This window comes from Crocodylus porosus, unplaced genomic scaffold, assembly GCF_001723895.1.
Source record: "Crocodylus porosus isolate Cpor-Errol unplaced genomic scaffold, CroPor_comp1, whole genome shotgun sequence".
Classification (NCBI taxonomy): Eukaryota; Metazoa; Chordata; order Crocodylia; family Crocodylidae; genus Crocodylus; species Crocodylus porosus.
The window spans coordinates 44,050,561-44,076,753 of NW_017728948.1; the positions used below are offsets into that span (position 1 = coordinate 44,050,561).

Below are 26,193 nucleotides of genomic sequence, written 5' to 3' on the forward strand. Positions count from 1 at the left end.
TGGGCCCTGCGGCCACACATTCTGCTCCAGTCCTGGGCAACCCCCAGCCCTGCCCTGCCCAACTCCTTCCCCCCTCCCTCACTAGGGGAGCTTCCCCTCCCCCACATTTTACCTGTGGGGAGCTGTGGGAGATGTTCTCCATGCTGTCTGGCTTCTATGTGCATATGTACATGCACGCGCTCATGTGGTGCCCCCTGCTGGATTGCCCTTCTCTTGCTCCCACCAGCCCCTTGCAGGCTGGAACTCTGTCAGCCTGCAAGGGGATATCTGCTGTTTCTCACATTTGTCTCTTTTTTAAAGGAGAAAATCTGTGCTTTTCCTCTTAAAAAGACAAAAGAAATCAATTGTCTTCCCCTTTAAAAAGAGAAAATCCATGCCTTTCTCCTTAAAAAGAAAAAAACCTGTGCTTTACCATATTGCTCTGTGGCAAATGGAAAACTTGGATCCCTGGTGATAAAGCTCTGTCTGGCAGTTGCACATTGCATTTGGTGATAGATGGTAACAAGAGCGGTCTCATCTCCATCCAGAGTTAGTGAAGCAGATCCTCAGACTGTTTAAAGGCATGTTTTTCACTGCTAAACAGTCTAAGGCCTGAACTTGGACCCTCCATATGTATTGAGCATGCAACCCTTGGATAGACAAAATACAGAAAAGGGCATTTCCGTGCTAAATGTTCTCGTATCAGTACGCAGGGAGCTGGCCCTGTCCCTGCAAGGCAGGAAGCCAGCAACAGTTGCCCTCCCTTGCTTGTACCCCTGCTCCCATAGGTGCTTTTAGTTGCTTGGCACGGCACACACCCTCATGCCCCAACCCAGGGCACAAAATTCACTAGTTAGACATCTGACCCTTCTCTTTATTGAAGTCCATGGCAAAATTCTGTTGGTTTTCCTTGTGCCAGGTTAGTCTCGCAGTGGACATGGATGGCGAACATCTTTTTTTAATAATGTGTGGTTTTTACAATTTGAACAGTTGTTTCTGTTCTTTTGCTGCTCAGTGTACAGCAATAATAGCCTTTTGGCAAGTTTGTTTGAAGTTTTTTATTATTATTTCTTAAAAGGTGTATTTCTTTCAGTTACGTTGTCTAAATGCTTATTTGGCCAAACTGCTTGTTATATGAGAGGCAAGGTTTTCTTGGGGATGATATCTTTTTCTGAACCAACTACATGGTTGGAATGAAGTTAGATATGCTTTTGACTGTCTTGCATTCAAAAACTTGTCTAACTTTATTCCAACCATGCAGTCAATCTAATAAAAATATCACCCTCAAAATATCCTTCTCTCCCATAATTCCTGGAACATCATGCCTATAACATCACTCTGGAACTGCTTTTTTTAGGCATTCTGCATTCTAAACATACCATAGTGTATAGCATGCACACTGATGTATATTATGTTGTATTACTTACAATACAGTACACTTTGTTATGAGTTGTACTTCACCTGACTTGAGCGGGATTATATAATGCAGCACACTGGTGTCAAATGATCAACACTTAACTATCTGCCAGAGAGTTGGGGCCTGGAGCTGGTGAGGTTTGCATTATTCATCTATAAAAGGAATTGCAAAAGCCCAGTGAACTCCAAAGCATTTGTTAGGTTTAGTCTCCTGGCAGAGGATTATTGTGCAACTTATTTTGGGCATTAGTCTCTGAGCAGGCTCCATGAGCATCTTATTATTAAAAGGACTCGTACAAAGCAATTTTAAACACTTTAAGTAATCTTCTTTTTATGTAGTGTTATTTCTGAGAAACCTAGAAAGATTAAAACCAGCATCTGTGACTGGATGCTCTTGGTTAGATTAATATAAACTTCATTGGCTGTAATGTTGTTTCTCTGTTTGTTTTTTTTTGTACATAGTTTTTTTGCCTTCCTTCATCATAGGCGTATGCTATTGTATTTTTGCATCGTTGCTTATAAATTTCAAGCTGATGCCACTGATTTTTGACTTAGAAATGTAAACTTTGAGAGATTTATTGGAAATTGAGGAAAACAGATTAAGAGCCATGTGGAAATTGGAATGTATTTAACGTACATATGTGTGTAGCTATAGAGTTGGCTATTTAAAGTTGAATGTGGTTGAGGTTAAAAATTCAACCCTAACTTTTAGAACATAGGATCTAGGTATATCTATCTACATATGTTATGTGATGTGTAGGTTTGTAGTAGCTCCTTGTCACAGAGTGAACTGGCTTCTCACTGAGTTGGTTGATACCGAGTCTGTTTAGGTATGGAGTATGGTTGTGGTAGCACCTACTCTGCTTGGGGCTGCACTCTTCCCACTGAATAGTTCCCAACTCGCGCTCTGCTCCATGTGCCACAATACTCTGCCCTCTGGGGTGGGAGCAGCAAGCAGCAGCTGAAGGAGGGAGGGGGAGCCCAGTGTCCCTGGTGTTGCAGCCAGAGTGTGAGTACTGGTAGGTGAGAAGAAGCCTGGGAGCTGAAACTTAACCCGTTGCTGGCTGCATGCAGTCCACAGGTCACCAGTTAGACATCCCTGGTCTGAAGTAGGTTCTTGAGAATTCTGCATGAAACGTTGGCCCTATTGTAATCGATGGAGGTTTCAGCAGGGCCAAGATTGTATCTATATCTTTAGAGGTGGTGGCTGGGTGGTTGTTGACCAGTCCTTAATCACCATCTGATTGGCTGCAGAGAATAATCTTCAGTCCAATGCCTGGGTTGGAGCCAGGGACAATGTTATAGGCTATGAGACTCATTCTTCATTGTCAGGCATAGAAACGTTTCTTCTACTGTCTTGCTGACTGGGACACTGGAAGCACTGCTTTGTCTGACCTCAGACTGTCACCCTTTCCCTGCCCTGCAGCATACAAGAAAGTCCTTTATGTTGGATGGTCATTAGGTGTTTTGTGATGGAGGGAACATCGTTTGGGATAAGAGTATCAAATAGCTTGGTCTGAAGAGTTTTAAACTTGAGAGAGCCACGTAATAGATGACGTCAATGTACTTCTCTGTCTCGACCCCCATTTTGGAGTCAAAGTCTGTTGTAATTTGTTGTTCGTTCACTATTATTGTAGAGAATTTTGTACATCAGAAATAGAGACGTGTGGAACTGAGATTACAGAAGTGTTCTTTACACCCGTGTTTCAGAGTCATTTTTATGATGGCGAGCATTTAGCTTTTCCTGTGGTTGAGCCTCAGAGTTCTGAAGCTAGCAGTTTATCAAGGCCAGCACCTACCCTGAGACAGGTTAAACAGAGCCGCTTATCTAGGGCAGTGATTCTCAGTGAGGCTGCCCCAACACGCTGGAGTGTGTTAAAATCCTTTAGGGGGTGCTACACAGTGTTAGCATTATTAGGTTTGTAAACACAATTTACAGGATAAATCCAGAAAATTCAAATAAAAATCCATAGTTGTGTTCTTTCTGAGTATTTTTGCAACAGAAAAACTGCTCTATTTTTCTGTAGTCAAAAAAGAAGGAAACCTTAAGAGCTGGCATATTCTGAGGGATTCCTCAAGTCTATCCAGAGGTGCCTTGTATCTAAAAAGATTGAGAACCACTCATCTCAACCCAGGCAACCCATTATAGAGTATCTAAGCTCCTCATAATCTTAACACATTTATTGTTACAAAACCCCTTTCCCTTCTTCCTGCAGCCCCCCCCGGCCATACACACACTGTAGAACTGCTACTTCTATTTTACTAATGCAGAGCAGAACAGTGAAGAGACTGAGGCCCAGATCCACAAAAGAATATAGGCCTGCATCTCAAAATGATTCCAAGCCTGCACCCATGTTCTAAGGCAGCGGTAGGCAACCTTTTCTGGCTGCAGGCTGGGATGACCGACGCTGGGATGGCAGGATGGGGAGAGTGCCCATGATCTGCCCTTCTCCCTGCTGCATTACCAAGAGACTGCTCACAGGAGGTGTCCCCAGCTCCTGAATGCTGCTGAAACCCATGTCCATGGGCCAGGTCCAAAGGGTTCCAATGCATTCTGATTAGAACACATTGGAACATTTTAATTGAAATGCGCCAGCATGTTCAGTGTCTCTAGTATTCAGCTGCCCACATTTCAAAATGGTGGTGGGGCACTTTAAAGTTTGTTGAATGTCCCCTTTCCCCACCCCACCCCAGAGTACCTGTATAGGCACCCAAAGTGACTAGGGCACTGGTTTGGGAGAGTTGGATTCCAGTCCCTCCTTCTAGGGGCCCCAGGAAGCTTGTGTGCTGAGGAGGAAATTGAGCTTGGATCTTCTGAAACCCAGGCTAGCACAATAACCTCTAGGCTGTTCTTGTATGGAAGGTAGCATTCATCTACCACACTATGAGCAGTGCTTGTCTATATTTCATTTTTTTTCCCTCTTAGGTTATTGGAGGTCATGTGTGGCCTTAAAGGACTCCTCTAGAGGAATTTTTTTTCACTTCCTAGATGCTGTCAATCGTTGCATACTTTTCCTTCTTTCATTCTCCTTACTTCTGGGCAAGGAAATTTGTGTTGCTTGTACCAAAAATCTCACTGGAATTTTCTGCATACAGGTCTTAATAGGTTCAGTATATCTGTATGGGTTGTTTTTGAAGTTATCTGAAATACTTTGAGTGAGTTTGTTTCCGAAAAGTCATTGTGCAATAAATTATTTATGAGGGTTTTTTTCTGGAAATGTTGGTTGCACCACTATGTAATGAAATGCAGTTTCTCAATCCATTTTGGTCCTGGAGGATGGGGGAAATGGGTGCAGGAAAAGAATGAGCACACACTCCACAATCTCTTTTGCAGCATGGTTTTTGATGGTGTGTTCCAAAAGCCTGCATGCTCTAAATGCAGTAAGCTACAATATGCAATTACAAAAAAAGAAAACTAATCAGAAGTCAAGCAGAAGAAGTTTGAAGAAGTCAAACAGAAGAGGTCAGCAAAGAGAAAACATTTGCATTCACTTTTGCATAAAGAAAGAAAATCATTCAAGTTCCAGAGTAGTGTACAGGTATTTATGATTTATATCTGTTTCTAAAATCAGATATTCTGTAATTCTTTCATATCAGAACCAATTTTGATATTTAGTTTTAAAACTCAGTTTGAAGTGAGGAGTATAATTTAACCACATAAGATTAGAGGAGACCTCCAGAGTTATTAAGTTCTGTCCCCTGTTTTTGCGGCTAAGCCACAGGGCCGCAGAGCTGCTAACCGACTTTTCTGAATATTCATTTTACATGGGGAAATTTCTGACCTAGAGCATATTACACAACCAGTGACACCTTTCCGTAGATTTCAGCATAATAGGAAAGGTAGCTTGAATTGTGGAGTGCAAGGCCATTCTGTTTCAGTGCTTGCTTTCAGTGCTTCCAAGCTTGCCAGATGGTCCCAAAGACCAATGGATAGCCAGGCACAATTTAAAGCAGGTCTGAGGTAGAAATCTTCCTTTGACTCGTTGGGTTTTGATAGGTTTGCTTAACCAAGCCCAATGCCTTGGGTATCCTCAAGCAAGAGCTTTTTCATTGAGGCTACTTTTGGAAGAAAAAACAGAGAACATAGTTTACTTGAAACAGAGAGGATGAAAACAACAATGTGGTGGGAGAAGAATAATATTCCACTGGTGCTCCAGAGCTGTTGGACTCCTCAGATGAGTACAGACGCTGTTCCCAAAGGGGCTTGAGGAATAAGTTGTTACTGTCAGTGTCATTGTTAACTTGTATTATGAAAGGTATGCTGTGAGAAGAACTTTGGGGATGAGCATGGGCAGGAGGCTCTGCAAAGATAAATGGCTTCAGTAAGGACAACACAGATGAAGTACAAAAATATTGGGAAAGCCGCAGACTTTAGGCCCTCTCTACACTGTTGCACATATTATGCAATTACATCATTCATTGTGCAATTAATTTAAACCAGTTAATTTGCAAAATGTAATTATTACACCATAAAAAGATCCATACAGTTATAAAATTAAAGGTGGAAAATGTATAACTGTAGCTATTTTCTATCAAACTTTAATTTGAATACGTAGCATAGGTATGACCCCGTGGCTAGGAGTGCTATCAGCTGGTGGGCCTCCCAGGTGTGGCAGTGCACCATGTGCTGCCATGGCTGAGAGTCTTGTAGCTGACAGGTCTCCCAGCTCTGGCACCCTCTCATGCCATCCCAGGCTCCCTCTCCACTGGCAGTAAGGCATGATAGAATCTGATGTTGGATTCCACAGTCATACACGTGTGGCAGAGCAGGAGACATGGTTGTGTCAGATGCTATCAGTGCCTTTACCTAAATGTCTTAGAATCAGAACACTTTGTCCTTTGTGTGGAAGGTAGACCTGATCTACCAAGCAAATGAATACTAAGGACACTAATGTCTAAATAATAATAAAAATATGACCACCTAGTAAATGTATTTTTTCGTTCTTGTCTTTGCAAATCAAAGGGTCTGAATAACAGCTTTTACTCTGCTTTCTCTCTCTGTAGAAGCTGACATATAATTTGTTATATGTTAGTATGTTACAGAGCTACGGGTAGACTGACCTCTAGAGGACATACTGGGCATGTCTACATGTATGTTAAGGTAACTGAATAAACTCCAGCACAGTTTGACCTGGAGTAAACTAATCTGGATCTACACCGCCATCTACACATGCATTTAAGTGCAGTAATTTACTCAACCGTCAGATGGTACTTGTGCCTGACAGGACTATCCAATCATGTAGTAAATTAGTCTACACCAGTCTAATTGCTGCACATGTGTAGACAATGATGCTTTACTGCACAGCAAATTAAATTAGTCTACTGAACAGTAAAGTGCATATGTATACATCCCCACTATGTTGCAATAAAATAGGCTTCTGCTTTTTGTTGGGTTTTTGCGGTTTTTTGGTGCAATTTTTAAGTACACTCCAGTACTAATGTTTTAGTACTTGATTTCTTTTATTGCCTTGTCCAAAGGAATCTTTTCCCCTGCTTTGCTTAGTTGTTACTTTACCAAGAAAAATTACAAGTGGATGACAATGGGTCAAAACTCTATTACCTTGCGGGAGAGTTTTGGTGGAATTGCAGTTTTCTAAGGCAGCATGGAAGACAGCCTGTGGGCCAGATTCAGCCCACAGAGCTTCATCATCTGGACTGTTGGGCTACCAGCCGGCAACTGGAGGTTGAGGGATGTGGCTAGGGGGAGCGGCCTGCCACAGAATCCTTACACTCCAATGGACAGGGCAGTCGGTGGCAGGTGGGTGAGCAAAGGCTAACACAGCCTGCAGCCACTTGGTTGGTTGTCAGTACCATGGTAAATTGCTGATTGCCCTCCCTTTGCCGCTGCTGCCCTGCCTTGTGACAGGGCTGGGGCTAGTCCTGCCTTGGGCTGTCACGGAGTCTGGAGCATGAAGCGAGTTTGACATCCCTAGCTTAAGGGTAACTTAATTTGGAAAATACATTTTAAACTTTGGAAATCCCAAAAGGCCCTTATGTTCCCTCTGTTGCATTTCTAGTTAAAGAACACTGTAAGGTCTTTCAGTGAGAGATTGTGTCCACCTGCATGTTTGTACATCACCTGGCAGGACACAGTGCCCTAACAGAGTGAGCTTTCTGAATGCTGTAGTAACACACGTAATAATGAAACAGGCAAAAACCACAGAATTAACCTTGCAAGTGATACTGACCAATTCTTTTCAGCAATATCCTCTCACCATATGCATTTGAGCTGAACGTATGATTCTGTGAAGAGGACTACTTTAATAAAGGGAGGCTCTTGCATTTCCTGTAGTTACCCTTTGCTGTGGCTTACTAAAATTAATTTTAAGACTGAAACACATTTAGGAGAACAAATGCATGTCTGGACTACAATTATAAGCATTAAGAATTCATAAAATTTAAATTAATCGGATACTAATTTTTTTTAGCATGTTTGTAATAAACTTGTGAGATTAAATCACAAGAGGTTATAATTCTTTTGATATTCCTCTTATGATGATTTTCAGAGTTTTTTAAGTCTCTGAAATCAGTTTTTAGAGGAGAAAAGACATATGGCTAGTCAAAACAGGTTTCTATAAAAATATTCAGCCTTGACTAATTCAGGTATCAACTGTCACTTCACAAAGCTCTAAAAATAGCCTAATCTAGTTGAGAGAAAACATGTTTATTTTAAAACAATAATATTTTAAAATTAATAGTTTAATAGAGAACATTGGCCAAAAGCAGATGATGATGAAGCAAGAGTGCCATCCTTCAGAGAGCTGCTCTGGGAAATTTCTCCCAATGTGTAGATGTCTTGCTGTATATACCAAACTGCAGGACCAGGGTCTGGAATAATTCATTTTGCCTGATCCATCATGATGATGTAAAAATAAAATCCATTAATTTTTGTTTGTGATGCTTCACCAATTTATTTCTAAAGCTATGTTTTGAACTTGCTCAGAAATAGTTTAACAAACATATGGCGTTAATGTTCAGAATCATTGAGGACATAGGCAGAATAAAACTTGTAACCAATTTCATTATTTTTTTATTTTAATAAATGGCTTCATAGGATAAGCTCTAAGCACACAATAAAACAAGGCAACTAATTAATACTAGCAAGCCAAATGGACCACCTTCCTCAGATTGCTTTTATGTGCTCCTTACAGTGGTGCCTATTCATGCAAAAGCCTGAGGGAATGACCCTTCCCTGTGCCAAGGTCATTGGATCTGGGCTGTGTCTGACTAATGAGTTAAATGCAAGAGCAAAGCTGAGAAGGCATTTTATAATTTGAGAAACTTATTTCAGCAGCATGACCTCCCATCCTGCTTTATGTCAAAGTGAGTAAGAATAATAAACCGCATCATAAAAAATAATGGTTTCTGTTGCCCTGTGAAGGTCTGCTATGTTTTTTTGTTTTTGTTTTGGGTTTTTTTCTGTGGTCCTACTTTTCTGCACTCTCCATTGACGTCATGCTGCAGACAAGACTTGGAGAAATACTTCTTAAAATGACCTATGTGTCTGGATATAGATAGGTCCAAACATGCAATTGTATCTACACACACCTGGCTTCTGGGTCTGCTAACATGGTTCCAGTAGCATCAGGGTCATAATACCTACTTAGACGTTACTGTCATTGGCACAAAGGGGGTGTGTGTGTGGTTGTGCCTCTTCTCCCTGGCACTAGCCACTACACCCACCTTCCTTCCGCTCAGCAATACTGCACAGTCAAATGTGTTGGGTCACCTTGTAGAGTATGCTATCTAATGTTGGTTGTGTGGTCACATAATGAAAGACGTGCCTCTAATGTACTTTCACATACAATGCCATAGCAAAGGAAGGGGGGAAGGAGGGGGCAAGTGGGGTGACCGCCCTGGGCGCTGAAGCCAAGGGGCGCCAACAGGCACTGCCCAGCTAGGGCAGGGCACAGAGTGGAACTGTGAATGGCTTGTTTGGGGGGGCGATGGGAGAGGCACGGGGATGGGGGAAGGGTGGCTCCCACCACTATGTGCACTCTTGAGCAAGCAAGTGAGGGAGGGCATGTACTCCCTGGATCTGTGCATGGGGAAAGGGTGGGCTACCTCAGTGGGCTGTGCCCCAGGCGCCAAACTTTGTTGTTGCGGCACCCTTCACATATTTCAGCACAGAAATTAACATGTAAGGAGGAAGTTTGTCTTTAGTAAGTCCTGCACTTAAACCTGGGATTAATTGGAGAAGTTTATCTGGAGATGTTTATTTGTTTATAGACTGTCATAAAAATATTAACTTCAGTGGTTTGATCCTGCAGATTATGTATATGCATACTTAATTCTATACACATTAATAGGTCTGTTAAAGTCAAGAGGACTCCTTTAATGTGAAATCAATGTATGTAGAAATGTTTGCACAGTTGAGGGTCTAAAGATGCTTCCTCAGCCTGATGAAGGGTGTTGTGCCCAAAAGCTTACTGGAGAAGAATTTTTCCAACTATTTGAGTTGGTCTAATAAAAGATACTGGATTTACTCAAAGAACCCTGTCTGCCTCAAGCTTACCATTACACTTTTATATAGTTTATTTGTTTTATAACTTGTTTTTCCATTGAGAGTTAAGCAGTTCAAGATGCTTTCATATGGATTACATCACAGAGAAGTATATCCAATTTATATATTTGCTTTTTTAAAAAAAAATATTTTTCATGAAACAGTACCTTTTTTTTAAACAAAGAAGCAGAATTGCTGTTAAGATGGGATGACAAATTAGTTATAATGCAATAAAAACATTTAGGAGAATTTTATATTAGTTAACACGGTTTGGTTTTGCAGCTACAAAACAGTCCAGGTTTATGTCTTTAATTTAAAATGTAAATGAAAGCATAACATCTGTCTCAGAAGCCATAAAATACTGGACTTTAAGGAAGAGCTTAACTTCATTCATCATTTTTATTTCTCTGCTGGTGGCTAAAAATTGTTCTAGTGTGCGTCTGCCAGTACAAACAAGATCACTCTCTACAGGCTTCTCTAATTGAAATCTAACTCTGAGGCATTTCTAAATGTTGTGTCAAGAAGTCAGGGCCTCTTTAGTTTGCCCTTCACAAAAATAGCTTCAGCTCAGTTTCTTATGAGACAATTGGGTGTTTTTGCTTTAGTGCATGCCTCAACAGATCATGACTGTGGGTGAAGTTTTACTGAAATGAGGCCCTCAGATTCTCAAAGAAGGGTGGGAAATTAGGGGGTGAGCGGAGGGTGGGAGAATACAATATCTCACTCAGTAACATTTTCTCATGTAGTCAAGGCTTTTGAGAATTCTATAAAAGCGGAATATAAACTTCAGATATTACATACCAGATTGGATAGCTCTTCATGTTTTGGATTGGTTTTTTTTTTTTTTTTTTTTCCCCTCCTCCCCTCCTTCACAACAGGTTGTAGGTTTTAATGTCTTAAGAGGAAGTGCTTAAGTGCCACTTAGTGGCTGTCCAGAGGAAATGTAAGAGAGTTCTCATGGCAAAAAGTTGTTTAGAACACTTTTTCTACCACCGGAGGCATTCCTTACTTTGATTTACAGGAATATAGGCTGGATTCATGGTTGATGGCAAATTTCCAGTGAGATTTGCATCAGATGCTTGGTCTCATATGTCCCATTTTAATAATCTTTGCTTCTAAAACAGTCCTTTTGGACAACCCTTGTGGGTTCAGAAATATACACAAGCACTAAAAAATCAGTGCGTTAACTAGTGGTGTAAGTATCATTTAAATAATTACCTTTTTAAACTCCTCTAATGATACTGGTTAAATGGTTAAGGAATAACACATATTACACATGTGGGGCAGATCTCTCATGCCTTCCCATCCCCAGCAGAACTTGCTGCAAAGTGGAGCCAGGCACCTCCCTGCCCCTTCCCTGCTCAGCAGCAGCATCTCCCTGCACCTTTCCCTGCTGTAGCCCAGGTGGGGACTGGCCCTGTGTACTCACTAGTTCTCCCATCTGCGCTGCTGTCTACGTAAGGGGTGGGGGAGCCTGCTCTGGCTTGGCTGCCAGCTGTGCTGTGCTGCTGCCCCGAGTAATTCTGCAGAAGGCCAGAGAGAGGCAAGCTGGCTCTGACCAGGTGGGGGGAGGAGGTGGTGGCAACCCCCACCACCCATGTGAAACTGTGGGTGGCAGCAGCCAGTAAGCGGCCTTCCCAGTTTGTGGCTGCCCAATTCTGGCTGCAGCGGGGTGTGTGTGTGTGTGTGTGTGTGCATGCACGCACGCGCGCATGTAGGGGGAATGAAGGGAGAACCATATGCTAAGACAGACAGGCAGAGCTTATTTTTTGAATGCTTGCTTCATCTTTAAGGGATACTAGTCCCCTCTTCCCTCTTTCCTGCCATCTGCTTGCACAGGGAACAAGTGGTGAGGCCATGTCCCTTTCCTGGGGCATCAGGCCACTTCCCTTTCCTGCCAGACTCTGTCCGGCACTGAATGGTAACTGTAATGCTAAATGGTAACAGTAATGCATGCCTGATGAAGGGGATTTATACCTGAAGGCTTACTAAGAAGAATTTTTCCAACTATTTGAGTTGGTCTAACAAAAGATATCAGAGTTACCCAAAGAACTTTGTTTACCAGTATAAAGATACTTACTTTTTAAATATTTAAAGTTTCACAGCCCTTGTTTATCTGATTTTTCTGCTCTATAATTAGCTTGATAAAGGAAGTAAAATGCAGGTACCTTTAGGTGCAAAATGCTAAAATTGCAAAGGAAAACATTTTGTGGGAGAATATAGTTTATTTATAAATATTAAATAGACAAAAACAGTGCTTGTTCAACAGACTGGTGTCTGGTATCAGTTCATGGTCTGGAGTGTCTCTTAGTTCCATTAGCTGGATATTTGATTAGCATGAAAACATTACCTATCAGGGTGGCACAAAATAGGCTTGATGCAATAAGCCCATTTCCAGTTACCAACCCTTAAGAGCCAAATTGTCTTGGAAACCTGTAGGAATATCTCAAACTTCAGCATGTTGAAGGCTTGATTCTCTCTCTGATACTTATTCCCAGTATTGAGAATTAGTAGTAAGTTGCATGTGTTCATCAGCAGGAGAATAGATTTCAGGTGTCTAAACTGCATTCTCTTTATTCCTCTTACATTTTTACTGTCATGTAACTTTTCCAGTTACTAACAGGAGGCCGTTGGTGGGAGTTCTGCAGGGATGCAAAAGTTGAGAGAATTCTCCTAGTCTGTATTTGAATGGATATAGAGTAGGGCTGTGCAAAACAGTACCGTTCTGCTTCGACTTCTGTTTCGACATTTCAGTGGAACAGTGTTTTGTTTCGATTTCATAGACACTTGGGCTGGAAGGGACCCTGGAGGATCATTGAGTCTAGCCCCCTGCCCCAGGGGCAGGAAGTCAGCAGGGATCATAGGATCCCAGCAAGATAAGCATCCAAATGTCTTTAGAAGGCATTCAGAGTCGGTGCTTGAACCGCCTCAGTTGGCAGTCTGTTCCAAACTTTGGGGGTTTGGACAGTGAAGAAGTTCTTTCTTATGTCCAGCCTAAACTGGTCATAGTGGAGTTTGTAACCGTTCAATCTTGTCATCCCTCGGAGTGCTCTGGTGAACAGATATTCCCCCAGATCCTGATGAGCACCCCTGATAAACTTATAGGTGGCCACCAGATCACCCCTGAGCCTGCGCTTTTCTCAGCCTCTCATCATAAGGTCTGTTTTCCTGACCTCTGATCATGCGCGTGGCTCTCCTCTGCACCCTCTCAAACTTCTCCACATCCTTTTTGAATTGTGGAGCCCAAAACTGGACTTGGTACTCCAGCTGCGGCCTCACCAAGGCTGAGTACAGCGGGAGAATGACGTCCCGGGATCTGCTTGGAAGCATCTATGGATGCAAGCCAGTGTTTTCTTGCTTTATTAGCTGCAGCATCGCACTGAAGGCTTATATTCATCTTGTGGTCAACCATGACCCCCAAGTGCCTTTCATCTGTAGTGCTAACCAGCGTAGCACTACCAAGCCTATAAGCATGGTGCAGGTTTTTCCTCCCAAGGTGGAGAACCTTGCATTTTTTTGGTGTTGAACACCACCAGGTTCTCATCCACCTATTTGCTGAGCCAGTCCAGGTCAGCCTGGATCACCCGCCTGTCTTCTGGGGTGGATGCTTTGCCCCAAAGTTTTGTGTCATTGGCGAACTTGGCCAATCCGCTTCTGACACCAATGTCCGCATCGTTGATGTAGATGTTAAACAGTATAGGCCCTAGGACAGAGCCTTGTGAGATCCCACTGGTCACAGCACACCAAGACAATTGGATCCCATTGACCACCACCCTCTGGGTCCTACCGCAGAGCCAGTTCCCCAGCCAGCGGATCGTGGTGACATCAAGGCCACAGTTAGCCAGTGTAACCGAGAGATGATCGTGGGATACCAGATAGAAGGCTTTTTTAAAGTTGAGGTATATGACGTCGATCTCTTCCCCTTTGTCCAGATGATAAGTCACCTGGTCATAAAAGGAAATGAGATTGGTCGAGCAAGACCTACCTGCAACAAACCCATGCTGGGTATCTCTCAGGATATTGCCTTCAGCTGGTCTGTTAAGGATGGCCTCCTTGATAATCTTTTCCAAGACTTTCCCCAGGATAGAGGTCAGGCTGATGGGCCTGTAGTTTGCTGGATCCACTTTCCTCCCTTTCTTGAAGATAGGTATGACATTGGCCCTCTTCCAATCATCGGGCACTTCACCAGAGCACCAAGAACTCTCAAAGATCCATGCCAGGGGCTGAGCTATGATGCTTGCTAGCTCCCTGAGTACCCTTGGGTGTAGCCCATCAGGGCCGGCTGACTTGAAGATATCCAGCCTGTCGAGGTGTTCCTTCACAAGGTCAGCTTTGATGGAGGGCAAGGAATCTCCCTCGCCCGGGCCTCCCTGACCCATAGTGGACAGGGCCTGTCCATGGGGCTGATGGAAAACTGATGCAAAGTACCAATTTAGCAGGTCTGCTCTTTCCTGGGAGTCAGTTGTCGAGTTTCATTTTGTTTCATTCTGTTCTGTTTCATTTCATCGAAACTGTTTCAACGTTTCACCCATAGGCTATAACGGGGAAGCATGAAACTGCCTATAACTTTGTAATTTCTTGCCCGATTCAGATGAAACTTGCAGGGATGGTAGCCCCTTCTGAGGGCATGAAGCCCACCAAGTTTCAAGGAGATAGGTGCAGAGATTTCTGGGAAACTGCACCTCAAGCTGTTGACAAGCAAAACTTATGGCACTTGCCAGCAGCGGCAGCCTCCTGTCATCCGGACCACCAAACCGGGGGTCTGCACTTTCGGGAAGGCTGCAGAGCTGTGCCAGACTCCTCCTAGGGGTGTGGGCCCTCATCTGCCTGTCGGATGACAGGAAGCTGGTTCTGCTGTCTGGGGCCAGCGGCAGCACCAGTCTTTCCAGCGCTGGGAAGGTTGGTGCTGCCACTGGCCCCAGAAAGCAGAACTTGCCCCTTGTGATACAGCAGGCACATCGGGGCCCACATCCCTGGAAGGAGTCCAGCACAGCCCCCATAGCCCTCCTAGGAGTGCAAGCGGGCCCCCAATCTGCCTGCCAGATGACAGAAGGCTGCTGCTGGTGCTGGCTGGGACCATTGTGCAGCCTGTATCCAGCTCCAGGAGGATAGGCGCTGTCGCTGGCAGGAGCCTCCTGTCGTCCAGCAGGCAGACTGGGGGCCTGCACCCCCAGGAGGAGTCCAGCACAACCCCTGCAGGCCTCTCAGAGGTGTGGGCAGGCCCCTGATGTGCCTGCCAGGTGACAGGAGATGGCTGCTGCTGGCTGGGACCATTGCTGGGTTTCATCTGTGCCAAGCGCCAGGAAGGTTGGTGTTGCTGCTGGCCCCAGTGGGCAGTCATCTGGTGCACAGATCTGGGGGCTGCACCCCCAAGAGGGCTGGGGGCTGTGCCAGAATCCTCCCAGGAGGCGCGGCCCCCGGATCCGCACCGGATGATAGGAGACTGTTGCTGCCGGCTGGGACCGGCGCTGAAGCCATTTAAGTCTGGCTTTGGAAACTGAAACGTTTTCAGTGCCGTTGTTTTGTGTCAAAGCTGTTTCAAAGGCTTTTGTTTCATTTTGAGTTCGAAATGTATCAAAACAGCTTCAAAACGAAACACCTGGCAAAATTTCGTATAGCCCTAATATAGAGTCTTTTTCATGTTTGTTGAAGACTAATTCAGTTTTACGCATTCTAACAGAGTATCCATATATGGTTCCTGGGGACTGAGAAGTTCATAGGAGGCCTGGATAAACACAACAAAGGTTCCTCTCTGAGACTGTTGATTTAAAAACAGGTTCCTGGTTTTAAACTTCTGAAGATAAACTGACAAAGGCTTTTGCCACATTCCCTTTATGCAGCCTTAACAGTCTGTAAACTCCAAACAAACCATATAAAATCAGTACAAATAAGAGAACTCTTATGCCTCCAGAGTTCAATCCTTGCTTCTGAACTACAAATCTGTTTTTCTCACTCTCAAGAGAGTAGCCCAGACTTTCTTAAGTCATAAACTAAAGAAAGCTTCAGTCAGAAGTTTAAAGCTTTATACAAATTGTCCCCAGGCAGGCTGCCACATTCTTAGTAGGTGAAAATTAAGGGCTTCCAAAATTCAATTAGATCTTGATTCATTCCAATCTAATAATTTTAATCTTATTCTAATTCTTATCTAATAATCTGATTTGTATAATCTAGCCTAAAAGTCAAATCTAGAAATCTTAATTTTTTTTAAAATTGTATACTTCTTCCAACAATAAGCAATAGCCATTGCTGAAAGCACTGAGGCCAAAATTCTCTGTCCTGTCCCTCTCAATTCCTCTAATTCAGGGGTGGGCAAAATGCAGCCAGGGGGTCAGATGTGGCCCGCCAGGCCATTCTATCCGACCCGCAGGGCCCCTAAAAAATTTAGAAAATTAATATTTATCTGCCCTGGGCTGCCTGTCATGCGGCTCTTGATGGCTTGCTAAAACTCAGTAAGTGGCCCTCTGCCCAAAATAATTGCCTGCCCCTGCAGTCTAATTGGTCCTACACATATGCTGAAAAAAGCAATTAAGAAAATACAAAAGAATACCAGTGCATAATATAATAAATAACCTTTACTACAGAGTTTACAATGGAGCAGTAAAAGATTTTAATCTATTCAGAGTCATATGAAACACCTCTAGATCAGAACTTAGTCAAATATCCCTTCTTGATGTGACAGGAAGTGCCCCTGTAAGAGCCAGGAAGTGGATTTTTTGGGTAATGAGATTCAAATTCAAGATACTAAATGCAGGTTAAGCAATGATATTGTACCTGCTTAAAATCCCACAGAAGTTTCACTGGCACCTCCATTTCTCAATACTCCAAACTAACTCATTTCGTTGTATTCCACCCCAGAGGCAGTTGCACCAAAGAAACTGTTCATTTCTTGTTTTTAAAACACTTTATCATTGTTTAAGACCAAAGTCACTCCAATTCTAGTCACTTAGTTTGCTCCAGAGAAGCTGACTTTTGCCCCTGTCTGGAGACTGATGAACTCTAGGGGCATGTCCCCATGAGTGCACTCGTGCGTTTTCCAGGGACAAATGGCAGTAGCACGTATTTGTACTGCTGCTACTTGTCCCTGGGCATGCTGTGACGTGGCAGATTACCCCAGGTGACGTAGGGGAGGCTGGGACCAGCACCTGGGCTGCCTTTCTTGGGGGCCTCCTGGGGCTGCAATGGTGGTGATCCAGGCACGCAGAGCCTGGTTGGCAGCCAGTGTGGCTCTTGCTGGTCAGGCTCTGGTTTTGGATGTTGCATGCTGTTGCCACGTGCACTGTACCACTTTATTTTGGTGCAGTTTTTTAGATACTGGGATTTCCTGGTGTCTAATTTTGTCCCCAAGCACATTAATATGTTAACATGTGGTATGTGCATTTTGCGGTGCCTCTAAATGCTTTGAGGCACCACAAGCTGCACATTCTCGCTCATGGGGACGCAGCCTAGGACTCCACTTCACTTATGAGTATACCCGTATGGAGCAGGTGTCGGGATTAGGACATAAGAAATGTCATAGAGGATCAAACTACAGGTCCATCTAGTCCAGTATCTTGTCTCTCTCAGTGGCATAGAATGCATGCAGAGCGGATGAGTGTTTATTTATGTAGGGCTTAGCCAGGCATTTCTGTTCTCTGACCTTCTTCTCTTACAGTTTCCAGCAAATAGAAGCCCAGGAAGTGTTTTGAAGGTACAGACCTACTACATTTTAATGCACACTGCTGGATCATGAATTTCTATAATCATCTTTTGAATTTGGTTAAAATATCAAGAACAATTATTATTAAGAAAAAGATGGAATTATATTTATTTTATTGTATTTTATTTTTATTTAGCTAAATAGTCTGCTGCATTTGAAAGTGTACATTTTTTTAGGATCAGGGTCTAGTACACAATCTTGCTTATTCGCTCTGTGCGATTTACGTGTGTGAAACTGAATGCATGTATTAGTGTTTAGCTTGGGTATAATGTGAAAGGGTGGAACAACCATGGAAGAGGTTAAAAAAGCCTATGTTGAATCACTCAGTTGAAATGCATGCTTGGATTCATGGTTATGGGATAACGGATGACTATTGTTAAGGAATCTTTTGTTCTAACACAAATGGAAGTGCAGTTAGCACATGTGGCAGAAATATGCTGTTGGATCTTGCACTAAAATAAGATCCAGCGCTTGAATTCTTTGAAGTGTTTCAGCTTTATCAAAAGAATAGATGATCAGTGGGGGCACATTCCTTTGCTACATTTTAACAGTTGTTTTCCAATACATGGTTATGCAATAATAAGATAAAGCATTAGTGATAATCAAACTGGGGAAAATGCACTTCCATTTAAAAAAAAACCAAAAAAACCCCTGAAATTCAGAGAGGTGATTTTTTGGGGTGATAAAGAACAGTATTTGAATCTCATTCTTGAAGAGGTTATACTAACTTTTTGGGGTTTCTTCACATACTGCCAGAGACGCTATGTTGCACAGATTATGAAGTCCACACTTTTGAGATGCATTTAAAGGGTTAATAAACTGAAGGAGGCAGGAGACAGAAATGAGAAACAGCAAGTAAAGTATACATGCAAAGGAATATTATTCATTCAGTATTTCAGCCCCAGTATATTTGAAGTGGAAAATAATCTGTCACGCAACAAAGCAATAGATAATTCTATTAAAATACAAATAGTGTAGGTATTTACAAATAGGGTAGGTTATTGTATATGTTAACTATGATCTTGGTATGTTGCCAAAACTATTCTGAATATATCACTACACAGGAAATATCTGGTGAAGGAGCATGGTGTAGCTTCTAATCAAATGAAGACTGACAATGGAAAAGAATCGGAGGTCTGATTGGTCAATGAAGCTGAATGCACTTTTAATTTTAATGAGGTAACTGTTGTGTACAAACCAGTCCAGGAAGAGTTAGCTTCATCCTGCTTAAGGTCTAGTGTTTGATTTACTTGAGGGTTAAAACAGAGGTCTGGGATGAGGGCAACATTACAGAAATTAAGATTTCTTCAGGTGGATTCTGGAAAGGAAAAGGAAAACATGGTATTTTTTTTCTTTTCTTATCTTTACTTGCTTTGTTAAAGTTAATATTCATAAAGATATAATTGGAGCTGAGCCACTGATTTTAGTGGCAATAGAGGGAAGTCCTTTCCAATCAAAAAATGTTTTGCATCTTGTGGGCTACGATATGATCAGGTGTAAATTACTGGAGCTCCACTTATTAGTAGAACAGTGGAGCTGATTTATATTCCTGGAGATCTAGCCCAATACACTTGTACAGATTTTCTTCTGTTTTAATTGAACTGCTATTTTCACTGAAACTAAATATATTGCTTGTTAGATTCTAGAAAATCAGTGTACTTGGTTAGTGTGGGTTTTTTGTCTAATTGTTTCAGTATCTTGGTTTTCTTTGATTTTTTTTTTTTTTCTTTTTCTATGGAATGGCTCTTCAAACAGCTAAAGTGAAATTCCAGTAGACACCTTAGAGTTTTCATTCAAGGTTTAGAAATGCTTCCTTGAGGCATCCTAACTTCTCACCATCAAGTGTTATATGCGTTTCTGCTGTCAAATTAGCCAGGTTCAGCTGTGTGCTTTTAAATATTTAAAGGCAATATGAATGTTGCATTGGAAAGTAGAGTTTAAATTGACAGTAGAGCTTGGCTTTTTAATGGTGAGAATCTAATTTGTGATTATGGCAGATAAAACAGTTACTAAGAGATGTAGCATCTTTCCATGTTGTGGAGAACAGACTACTTTTTCATAGCAACCTGATACTGCAAAAACTAACTACTCACATGTTTAAAACTAATCATTTGCACAAGTAAGGATCAAGGCCTTATATTGTAAAAACATATGTACAGAATTATTTTATTTGTAATGTGTGTTTTATCTGAAGTGATGTTCCATTTATTGGCAGTATTTATTTGTGGTTATCTCTAGCACATTGTAAAATTATATTTTATAACTTTTATTTTAATCCTAATGAAGAGCTGCTGTGTCCATTCTTTATTTTCTTTGTGTCAGGACTATCTGGACACACAATTTTCTTATAGTTATCCATGATTAAAAGCAGAAGTTTTTATTCAGTACTTCAAAATTATATAATTTCCAGTGTGCAGTATTCTTCCACAAAGGAAATGAGACATTCTCAATTCAAATGTTTACTTCCTAGCTAAATAACTCCTTTTAACCACATACATTTGGAGTTGAAGGGTAGTTTATTTTTGATCCTTAGTAGCTGATTCAAAATGAAAATTTACGCAGTCACACATTTATTCATTATTTCAGTGCTTTGCAGTCCTTCCTTTTACTCCCTTCCTCTTTTTTTACTCCCTTCCTTTAAACTTTCTAAAGCTGTTTTTTTGTTTTTGTTTTTGTGTTTTTTTGTTTTTTTTTGAGGGGAGGTGGGGGTTGCGAAACTTCTTTCCCAATGACCAACCACAGAAATCTCTAGGGAATAGTTCAAGACTCTAAAAGAAAGGAAATGTAATACTTACATGTGGGGGAGGGAAGATAGTAGGAATTTGGATGGTGTGAATGAAAACCTTTTTATTGTGACTTCTCTAGCATCAGACATGGTTAATCTGCATTTGATTGTCTTATTCCTAAATCTCATTGTCAAAGAGAGTCTTTCATCAGGTATATTTTATTGATATGTATATTTAATTTTCATGCTCCAAAATGTTTCTGAATTAGAGCTACTGTGAGTGAGCATGCGCAACAGGCACTAAAATTGTCATCACTTTATTTTCAATATTTTTAAATGTAGTTTATCATAGAAATCTACTGGGGTTTTTGCTTTTTTTTTTCCCAAGCCTGGGAGTTTCTGACCTCAGTTCAGGCTACTAGACAGCACCCTCTAAAGCAGTGGTTTGCAACCTTTTTATTCCTGAGACACCCCTTGATAGACTCAAGGCACCCCACAGAAAATGCCAGCTCTGAGTTTTCACTCATTTTTTGACTCCAGAAAAACAATAAAGCAATTCTTTTGTTTCAAAGAACTCAAAAAGACCACACCCAGTCAGAATGCTTTTAATGCAGTGGATTCCTATTTGAAATTGTGAATCATGTTTGCACACCTAACAATGCTGACATTGCCTAGCACTGTGCAGCACCCTTGAAAGGAGCTCCAGACATGCTGGGGTGCAATAACACCCTGGTTTAGAATCACTGCTCTGGAGTGGAGGCTGCTGTAAAGCAAGCTGCCTGGGTGAACCCCCCCACACTCGCAGGCAAAGGCCTCCTTACAAGCTGAGAGAGCTAAGCTACCTCTCTCTGGTAGGTTGGTCTTTGTGATATTGGCAGATGTTTTGGCAGTCAAGAGGACTAGGTTACAAGAAGGGCTCCCCTTGCTGTACTGGGCACTGCATGCCGACACCTTCTCTTATTTCATAGTTTCTACAGCTTTGGGACTATAGCTTTATAGTCCCAAACTCTGACAGTTTGCACACTACCTATTTAAAATGATACAACCTTACGTACCACCAGCAATTTTTGTCATATAAAGAAATTATAATAAATCTGTTAATGCATACCATTGACAGGTTGTTTTCATACCACTGGTGGTACCCATACCCCAGATTGGAAAACACTGCTGTATAGCTGTTTACCATTTTTTCCCCCACCCTTTCTCTATTTTTTCAATTCTATAGTCTGGAAGCTACCAAATATCAGGTCAGTCAGCTGAAGAAATTCTGAATTATGCTAGTGTTGGTGGTTTACAGAATTATAGGGAAAGTGTTATCATCACTCTTTCTACTTACTGTGTAATCCTCAGGTTCTTCCTTGTTCCTTCCAGCTCTCAGACAACAAGGCTAGGAACAGACATTACATATGAATTGGTATAAGTGATCAAAAACCAGTCTAAATCTTAGTGCACATAAACTATTTTCAAAATGTCTGAAACTGGTATAAGATAAACTTGGATATATGTAGTATCAGACTTAACTGATTTAGGTTAAATCGCTGTATTGAACTTCTGTTCCAGATCCCCTAAACATTCAAGTTAACTCACAGTCCCCCAGCATCCCAGGATGCTTTGTGCCTCCTTCATGAGCCCCCCCCCCATCACAGAGCAGGCAAGCTAGCCTTGGCCCAAGCTGTCTGCTTCAGCCCAGCAGTGAGGCATGCTCTAGTGCTTGCCGGGCTTCTGGCCTGGGCTACTGCAGGAATGTGGCTGCATTTCTGGAATTAGTAGCGAGTCTGTGTTTACTTGCTTATCGGTTCAATCTATGCATTTTAGACTAACCTGTGAAGATTGACTTGATTCAGCCTCAAGCTTTTTGACTGTCTATATGTAGCCCAAGTTATCCCTTACCCCAGAAGCCCAGCTGAAACTGAGTATCAACTGAGTGTCCACTTTTTACTCAGCTCTCATCCTTTTTGTGCCTGGAGTTTTCAGACACCCTGAGTCCATTATGCGCACACTTTGCAAAAGTGAATCCAAGCCATAAAAAGATCCTTGGCCATGGGCTCTCCCTGGTTCATCAGCTTTTCCTCCTCAGTCCCACTCTAAGCACTGGGAACAAAAGTTTTCTTCTGCTTTGGGGCTCTCAAAATATGAGCTAAATACTCCGTTCTCAGAAAGATGGGAGGGAGAAGATCCTTAAAATAGGCCTTCTTTTGCACAAAAAAGTATTTGTCAGTCTGATGAAGGACACTTTCTACCCCCACTTCGTTGACCATTCAAAATTAGGTAATTCACGTTGCCTGTTCTTGAGCAAAGATGTGGAAGTTTTGGTTAATTAATTCATTCCAATTCTGAGATTTGTACCAGCAATCTAGTATTTCCTGTTACCCAGAAATGCCTCAAAATGAGCTGTAAGATGAGCAGGTCTACCTTGTCTATACTGGAATCTTTTGAGGGAAAACTCTCTTGTGGGATGTAGTCCACACCAAAGAGGAAGACTTTTCCCTTCATATGACCAGTATAATTAATCAGCTTATTCCAATTTAATATCTTAAGATTATTTTCTTGACTCACTCAACTAATGCCTCTTTCTTTGTGCTCATGTATTACAGTTTTCTTGTACTGGTATATAAAATGTTATATATATTGTCCTATTATGCAGCAAAGCCTGATAAAAGAAGCAGAATGTTTGAATTCCCTCATATGGTAATTTGTTTTGTTTAATTTAGGATACAATTTTAGCCATTCAGGCTACTCCATCTCTCCTATCTGCTGTTGCTTCACTCCACAGTTGATTTACTTATTGCTTGGCTCTTTCTCCAGGTTCATCTGTGAGGCAAAAGGAAATGCTGAAGTGACTGAATGAGTAGAGAATTTCAGCATTTATGAATTTTGTCATTACCAGGGCTTGAAGTAATTACCAGATTCTAGCTAGAGACCTAAACCTACAGTACCAGTAAGAAAAATAGGTGGGCAGTCTCCAGATGAGAAGTACAGTTCCACCTGTCACCATCTAAGGAGCCATGGAAGAAAGGGAAGCCTATGGGAGTTTGTTCCTGACACTGGTTAGGGATGGTTTTTCTTATTGTCCTGTGATTTGGCAACATCATAAAAACTTGAAGCCCCTCTTGACTTCTAGCTACTAGATTGAGAAGGTGCTTGGACAGGAAGCTCCAACATCTTCCAGTGGGTTTCTTGGTGCTTTAACTATTACAGTGAAATCCTGGTTCCATTGGAGTTAATGAAAAAAGCTTCCTTTGTTTCAACAGGAGCAGGATTTATTTCTTGGAATGTGAATACCTGTGGACCATAGCCTCCATTATGTATATCTGATGTAATGTTGAATTTGTTGTGTAATGTTCAATTTATAGTTTAGGCATGAAAATGATATTTTAGTTTTGTTTAACAGCTTTCTTTCTCTTATCCTTGGCAAATACAAGTTTGTTCTATCATCCATTTGTTTAAAAACAATTTTCTCCATATCTTTTCAGGTGTTAGCTAATAGTCCTAGTTCTGACCTGGCTATTTGGGTTAGTTGAAAGGCATAGGTTGGGCTATAGATCAGGAAAATCTCCTTCCCCCTCTCCCTAACTTCAGTAGATCTACATGAGCAGTTTTGCTTGTCCTAGTTTTCTTCTCCATGTCTAGACACAGGTGGAATGGAAATCTGGCATTTTTAGGCTATTTCAAGTAGTGTTAGAGTGATGTTGTAGTTGTGATGGTCCAGGAAATATGTGAGGCAAGTATGTTTGTGGGCAATATCTTTTATTGAACCAACTGCATGCTTGGAAAAGATTTAAATCAGCTTTTGGTTACAAGGAACCCAGATTGTTGGTCCAATGCAAGATGCCACCTATGAAAACCCTTGCCTCTAAACAGTTTCAATTTTTTCTTTTTTAAATCTAAGTATATTTAGAAAGAGGGAACAAATATCTTTAAATTTATGGCCCTGTTCTCCATCAGCTACTCTCCTTTATATAAAAAAAAAAAAGTGTGATTATTAGTGTGACTTCATTTCCTTCTTCTCTTCCATCTGGTTGGGGAAAACGAGTTATATACATGTACAGAAGTAGAGAGAAGTAGTTAGTGGACTTGGATTTCAACAAATCCAGGGAACAGATTAAAACAAATAAAGAACAAGTAAAAATGAAGAATATTCTGTAATGAAGGGTCAAATGCATTATGTAACCAGCAAGAGCCCTATAATTCCCTCATGTCCATGTTTATCCAATTAAATTTGAAAGCCCTGCCCATGCGTGAGAACAGAATTTAGCTCCAGGAAGGCAGAGAATGGTATAGGGTCATGAAAGGGCATGTGTACGAAGAGCTAATAACTCAAAGTAAAAATAACAGCAAACGAATATTCAGGCTGGGAAAGTTCCTTTAAAAAAAAAAAAAAAAAAAAAGGATTGAATTGGGTCTACATGTTGTTTGTGCGATGGAGGCTTTACACCTAAAGCTGGCCACACTGCTCTGTGCCCATCTCTCCAAAGCATTCAGCATGTATAATTTGGAAAGCAAGAAGCAAGTTCTCAATATTAGTAAGTAATCAAACCAAACTTCTCCCTGATGTAAAGTCTTATGAAATCTTGCTTAGTACTGATTTCTAATGAAATCTCAAAGGTACTGCACCCTTTTAAACTCAAGTCTCAAGCCAAAAAGCATAAGGGAATTTCACTAAAACGTGTTCTACTTTTTATGGGAGTGGGCAGCTATACAATATAAAGTTCCCTTTTTTGTAACGATGTAAAGCAGAAAATGTGGCTTGAAAGTATTCCTGTGCATAATTATGTATTTTTTTAAATAGTAGAAAATATATCTGCTAATATTTTCCATTATAACATCCACTAGATCATGTTTTTAGTTTAATGATTGTGTATTAAGATAAGGGTGTATCAGAAGCTACGCTGTTTTGTTTATACAGTACAAATGTATTCCCAACTCTCTGAGTTTTTCCAGTTACCAGAAATGGATATACAATACTTATGGAAGAGAAGTTATTTCCTTAAACTTTGCACAAGCCAGATTTAAAAACAGAAAAACAGAGTTTCTAATTTAAACCATCAGGCATTCTGAAAAAGGACAGTTATTCATATTACATTGCTAAAAATGTTTTTAGCAGTTAGAGGAATCATTTATGCTAAATATTTCAGACCTACAAAGGTACTTGTGTCCATGCCTTGCATCAGTATAATAGCTGAGTGCCTCCCAGATTTCAGTTAATATATTTTTCCCTCGCAGCTGCCAGGTTCCCAAATACTATTTCCATTTTACAGGCAGGAAACCGAGACAAGTAGAGACAAAGTAATTCAAATCTGCGGCAAAATTTAGAATTCAGTCTTGGGTTGTCTAAATCAGTGGTGCTCGACCTTTTGGCCCTGCTGGCTACATGAGTGGGGTGGGGCCAGTCTGTGGGCCAGATCATTCTCTGTATGCCAGACTCTGGCCCTAGGACTAGTGCTGCCCCAAGTGCCAGGAGTGGCCCTGGGGCCCAGCACTGCCTTTCCTGCCCCTGTTTGCAGGGATTGGTTCGGTGCAGGGCTGGCACCATCTGCTACTGCCTCCTACCCCCAGGATTGGTTCTTGGGGTCCCAGTTCCATCCCCTCTTGCCCCAGTGTGCTCGGATTGGGTCCTAGGTGCTAGTGCTGCCCCTGCCTGGCCCTGTGTGCTGGGATTGGGTGCCAATCTAGAGCACAGCGCCTGGGGCTCCCCATGAGTATGGAAATTTGGAGAGGTTGAGGGGGGCAGTGCCACTGTTCTTCTGCCACCAAATTTTTGCACCTGTGGGGAGCTCTGTGGGCTGGATGACATGGCACTGTGGGCAGGGGATTGAGCACCCTGATATAAATTCTAACTCAGTGTTTTAACTTTAATGTCATTTTTCCTCTCAT

General features: G+C 41.7%; 1 protein-coding gene across 7 annotated transcripts in view; it reads left to right on the forward strand.

Annotated features, from left to right (window-relative positions):
• TBC1D1 (TBC1 domain family member 1) overlaps nt 1–26,193 on the forward strand; it is a 178,849-nt gene that overhangs the window by 15,018 nt on the left and 137,638 nt on the right. The window contains exon 1 of one of the 7 annotated variants that reach the window (XM_019552954.1): nt 18,842–18,935. The exons of the other annotated variants lie outside the window; for them this stretch is intronic. Within the exon in view, the coding sequence (XP_019408499.1) occupies nt 18,870–18,935 (66 nt within the window). The 5' untranslated portion in view covers nt 18,842–18,869. Of the gene's footprint in view, nt 1–18,841; nt 18,936–26,193 lie in introns of those variants that run through there. 7 annotated transcript variants of the gene reach the window in all.